General features: G+C 32.3%; 2 protein-coding genes across 2 annotated transcripts in view; one reads left to right on the top strand and one right to left on the bottom strand.

Annotated features, from left to right (window-relative positions):
• Positions 1-1,500, bottom strand: part of LOC107625771 (protein trichome birefringence-like 3) — a 7,442-nt gene extending 5,942 nt beyond the window's left edge. The window contains exons 1-2 of the mRNA XM_016328477.2: positions 1,093-1,500; positions 215-470 (exon numbers count right to left, since the gene is read on the bottom strand). Of these exons, the coding sequence (XP_016183963.1) occupies positions 215-470; positions 1,093-1,303 (467 nt within the window). The 5' untranslated portion in view covers positions 1,304-1,500. The remainder of the gene's footprint in view (positions 1-214; positions 471-1,092) is intronic.
• LOC107627679 overlaps positions 3,745-5,877 on the top strand; it is a 7,889-nt gene continuing 5,756 nt past the window's right edge. Inside the window, exon 1 of the mRNA XM_016330506.1 lies at positions 3,745-4,043. Within this exon, the coding sequence (XP_016185992.1) occupies positions 3,745-4,043 (299 nt within the window). The remainder of the gene's footprint in view (positions 4,044-5,877) is intronic.

The raw sequence follows: 5,877 nt of genomic DNA, 5'->3' as shown, positions 1-5,877 counted from the left end.
CTATAAAAATTCAGAATATTGACAATTTTACACATAAATAAAATTAACGTTTATACTTTTATTATATAAAAATAATCTTTCGTGAGTATAAAACTAATTTTATGCATTTATGATCAAATTTGTCAGGGTTTTAAAGTTTTATAAGTAGAAATTATAGTTTAGTCTTATTTATTTAAGTAATCACATTATGTAAGGCTGTTAAAGTGAGATTTACTGTGGTAAAGTGCAATGTTGTGGCTGCCATTCCCAATTGATGTAGTGAGAATCTACCCTTCCATTCTTGACACATGAAAAAGGTCTACTTATGTAAGGACAACTTTTGTCTGTGTACAAAGGCTTTATTGAATTGTTAAACACCCATTTTCCATTTGCAAAGTTGCACTCCTCCTCCTCCTCTTCCTCTTCTAAATCAAATATGTCATTAATCCATGTCACATTTATTACTTCCTTTTGTGTAAGTTTATCACCATCTGTTGGACAAGCACCAATATCATCCATGATTTAATTCAATTCATGAACTCATCAACTTGTTAGGAACCAAACAAACAAATAAAGAAAAATCCTTTTATACATGTATATATACTTCTACTAATTGCATTGGGATCATTTTCATAAGAAAATAAATTATTTTCATAAGAAAATAAATTAAGTCATTATATATCAATAGTGTATTTTTAGTTAATGTGGTCTATATTACTATATATAATTCAATTTTTATTCTTGTTCTTTGAAGGGGGATAAAAAAAAGATACTTGGTTACTTGGTTTCTTTGTGTTTCTTTATATTGGATAGAGAATAATTGTTTCATAACACAATACAATAATACTAAGATATATATAGAGAATAACAAAATATCTATGCTGCATTTTTGGATATATGGAAAATATAGGAAGGGGAAAAAAATTAAAATAAGAAGCATTTTATTATATTTGTCTCTTCTCTAGACAAGTCTGTGTTTCTCTAATAATATATATGTTTTTCTTCTGCCTTGCAATATGTTTCTCTTAATAAAAGAATTTTTAGACAACATAGCAAATTAAAGAATGATGATTATATATTTAATTGTCACATAACTCAATAATCTAAACTTACCAGATCCATGTTTGGTATTGTTTAATGTTGGGCAAGGCTTGGAATTATTGAAAATATTGAAGGTGGTGGTGGAATAGAGGAAGCTAAGTCTTTGCACATAGAATATGGCAATGAACAAGAGAACACAAATTGTGCTCATAGGAAACTTTCCTCCTTGAGGCACCATCTTTAATTTGATGATCATGGTTTGGGGAACGAATGAATGGCACATATACTAACTGATTAAAATATATGGGAAAGAAAGAGTATGAATTTTGATGCGTGAGAACATACATACATACATACATACATACATAGCTTGGTTATTGGGTTTTGGAGTAAGAGTGAAGCTCAATATATCATTCAAAGCATTATCAAGTTATTTCTCAAGCAAAAGTCTCCCTATATAGTGATTATGATTTAAGCACGAGGGCATAAAATATATAATACATATATAATAATGAGTAATCTCTTATTGGTAGCAACTTAATATTAATGTGAGATTGATCAAAGTGTCAAGTCATTTTAGCTTATACCAATCTCATTTTTGTTTAAACTAGATTTCAGGTTATAGATCTTGGAAATTAAATTAGTGAACTTTATCTAAAATATTTTGCAAATTCCTATTTTATCACCCTTATATGATTGGTATATAGTTGTTCTCTAACACTTTAATTTATCTTTAAATTAAGTGTCAACAAACACTAACTTTAATGTTTTTAAATAATATAATTCTTTGAAAAAGTGTACCTTTTCATCGTCCTGTTCTAACCACTCTTTGTCCTTGTTGCAAGCGTAGACGTCAAAAAACACCAGAAATGTTTTTTACCCCTTACCTTGTAGTTTCTTGAAAGCTAGATATAGACGACAATATATAATACATTATAATTCATAGCTTTGATGAGATAATGATGCGGCCAAAGTTACAATCAAATTATGAAGCATCTATTACCCTTTACTAGTCAACTCGAAGCTAGACTAAAAGATTATGTGCGTGGATTATATATATGGGTTGTTGCAACTAATATATATAATATTATTAGTTACGTTGTTAGGTTTGAATTATTATAATTGATAATTATTAGATATTAGGATTAGATACGAAAGAGCAACCGAGTGGATATAGCAACGAGTGGTTTTCTTGGAGGTTGTTTGAGTAGGAGCATGAATTGAGGAAGAGTTGTTAGATTGTGAATGTGATTAAAAGGGGAAATGTGATTGATTCATCCTATATCTTTAATTATTATATATATTAATAACTAAAGTTATCAAACAAACTTGCTAAATCAGAACTCTATTTAATAATTTATGAGGAGTGCTAGGGTGCTAGTAGAATTTGTGATGTTCAACCATCAATTAGCCGTCATCAATATTTTCAATGTCGTGAGACGACATTTAATGGTGTAGGATTAATCATTTTTCTTTTGATGGTTAAATACTTGCCAAATTTCAACAAAAGTGCTGACCCTAAACTTTTTCATAATTTATTATTAATTAATAAGTTATTGTATATATAATACAAAATACAATTTAAATTTTCAATATTTACTTAAAGTAACAAAATGAGCCAAGGATTTTAAAAATGGCTTATTATCGCGCCTTTTAAGGTTTTAAAAAGTATTCTGCTAGATCTTTTAAAGTAATCCTAATTTTGCTCTTTTTCAATTGCGATCAATAGATCAACACAGTGACAAATGTTTTGAATCATGGCAGCAACTACAAATGCGTCTGGGAAAAAGATAGATACAAGTTGGGAGGACGAAGAAACAATAATTTTCCTTGATCAGAAGGATATTTAGCATGGTGTGGACAGGTGCTCAAAGAATTTGATTGGAAGATTAATGACTGATAGACCATTCTCTGGAGATATAATTGAATCGACAATGCACACAATATGAAGACAGCCAGAGGGGTTTAAGACAATTCATCATGGAAGTAATACATTCCAATTCTTTTTTGAAGATGAGACAAATGCAATCAGAATAGAGAAGAGAGCATCATGGCTCTTTAAAACTATATTCTCAATCTCAAAAAATGGAAGGAAGATGAAATATTGAAAGATGCTAATTTTATCCATGTTCCCATATGGATACAATGCTGGGAATTACCAAAGCATCATAAAATAAAAGAATTAGACAGAAAATTTGGCAGCTCGATTGGTGAAGTCCTAGACGCTGGTATATTTCACGTTAGGGGCAAAGAAAATAATATTATTAAAGTTCAGATTAATCTGGACCCAACTAAACCTTTGTGTCAATTCATAAGAGTGGCTGGTCTGAATGGAAAGATAATCGAAGTCTCCCTCAAGTATGAAAGAATTGGCAATTTTTGCAAGTATTACGGTCATGTTGGACATGAAGTAAAGGGATGCATGGTTCAAATCGCTGATTCGATAAAATGAGATATTAAGGAGGAACGATGAGGGAATTGGTTGAAATCTGAATAGGGGCAAGAAGGGAGAATGACAGGGGAAAAAATAGTAGTATAAACAAGCAGCAAGGAGACGGAAACCAGCACCGTACCAAAAGACAAAGAATCCCACTCCAGTTAATTTAATTAAAAGCTTAGGCAGCCTCTCAATGCATTCACAACGAGAGTTACAAGAGAGAGAAGAAGAGGAAGTGGTGAGTATGACTAATCCTAACAACATGATTGTGCCAGTGCTGAATTCCAATGCTACTGACAATTACATTGGAACGAGTAATTTGCAGCAAGCAAACAGCCAAGAACAAAAAAGATAATGCAGATGCGGTGGGGGATTTGAGCTGTTTTGTGTTTCAAGAAGCAGGGGATCAAGCCATGACAAAGAAATCGAATCCAAAGAAAATGGCAAGGAAGATAATTGAAGTCTCAACTATGAAAAAAAGAGCTCTCACAGGAGGAGAAGATAGCACTCAGAACCCAGAGGCCAATAAAGATATTAATGTGAAAATATCGGGGTCTGAGAATTTTCCTATCAGTTCTCTCCCAAGGTAATATTTTTATGTGAAACCAAAAATATTACCTTGACTGTTACAGCTCATTATAGCAAAGCAGGTTTCAAACAGTTTCACTGCGTAGAGCCAAGAGGGAGTGTAGGAGGACTAATTTTGGCACGAAAAGAGACGGAAAATGTCACGGTGTTGAATAGTGAGAAATTTTTTATTCGCTTTTGTTGGACAGACCTGACTAATGAACAAATATGAAAAGTGGTAGCAGTTCATTTGCATACAAAAGAACAGAGCAGAGTTGAGCGATAAATAGAATCACTAATATGAGAGTGGCTTCCAACAATTTTTATCTGGTAATTGGCGATTTTAATGCTATGTCAGCTTTTCATGAGAAGGAAGGTGAAAGAATGAAATTATCATCTTCAGTTAATACTTTCAACAACTTCATTAATGATGGAAAATTGGTAGATTTGGGTTATCAGGGTAGCAAGTTCACTTGGATTAATAGGCAATTTAAAGAAATCCTAATTAGAGAAAGTCTGGACAGAGCTCTAACTTTTCACTCCTTCAGATTAGCCTATTTGAATGCTGCAACTTTACACTTGGAAGATATAGGGTCCGATCACCATCCCCTACTGCTTCTGTCAGAGGTTGAGGGTAGTAAGTCAAAGAGAAGGTTCAAATTTCAAGAGAGATAGTGTGAGAGCAAGGATGTTCTAAATCTAGTAAAAGAGACATGGAAAACTCAAGTAGAAGGGTCTCTAATGTTTAAGTTCTTCAACAAACTCAAAAAATATAGACATTTAATTATCAATTGGCAAAAATTCACCCCTAGTAATTCCAGAAAGTTGATTAAAGAGATGAAATCAGAGCTAGAGTCAGAAAAGGAGAAAAGGTCAACATCGAATAAACTAAAGATACTTCACAAAGAAGAAGAATTAGAAGAGGCATACACAAATGAGGAGCACTATTGGAGAGAGAAGTTTTGAGTTCAGTGGTTGAAGTGGGGAGATCAGAATACTAAATATTTTCAAGCCAAGTTTTAGAGCCTAAATAAAAGAAATAAAATTCATAGGTTAGACAGATAATTCGAGCATCAGTTATACAGATCCGAACGACATCGCTAAGACAACAATTAAGTATTTTGAAGATTTTTTTCAGTACTTCAAATCCAGGGTTAGTAACAAATGATGTTATTAATATAGAATCTACAGTAGATGAAGAGACTAATTGAAGATTAACTAAGAGTTTCAAAAGAAGAGATTAAAAAGACCACTTTTTCATCAACCCGTTCTTTACTTTGGGAGATAACAGATTCACAACTAAATTTTTTTAGCACTACTGGGATATCATAAAGAAGGAGTTAGTGGAAGCTCTGTGTAGTTTCTTTCAGGGGGTAAATTGCTTTGAGCCCTGAACTATACCCAAATTTGCTTGATTCCTAAGGCGCCAACAACAAATTCTGAGTCAAATCTGATTTATCAGCCCAAGTTCGGTATTCTATAAGGTAATGTCTAAGATCTTAATTCACCATATATAAGAGGTTATTTCTAAGGTGATCATTGACAATCAAAACACCTTTATTAAAGGTAGATTAATAAGTGACAACATTTTAATTACTCATGAGCTAATGCATTTTCTAAAAAACAAACGCTATAGAACCAAGATCTAGCCTTAAAATTAGTTACGAGTAAGACATACGATAGAGTAGAATGATATTTTTTTTGGGAGATGATAAAAAAAATGGAATTTTGTAGAAAATAGATTGATTGGGTGAAGGAATATGTTACTACAATGTCTTACTCTGTTACTGTGGATGGTCAACCACATGGTTTCTTTAAACCATGTAGGGGATTGAGATAAGATGACCCTCTTT

This window comes from Arachis ipaensis, chromosome B02 (assembly GCF_000816755.2).
Source record: "Arachis ipaensis cultivar K30076 chromosome B02, Araip1.1, whole genome shotgun sequence".
NCBI lineage: Eukaryota > Viridiplantae > Streptophyta > Magnoliopsida > Fabales > Fabaceae > Arachis > Arachis ipaensis.
Note: the sequence above shows the minus strand (reverse complement) of the source record. Positions and strands in the feature narration are given on the sequence as shown.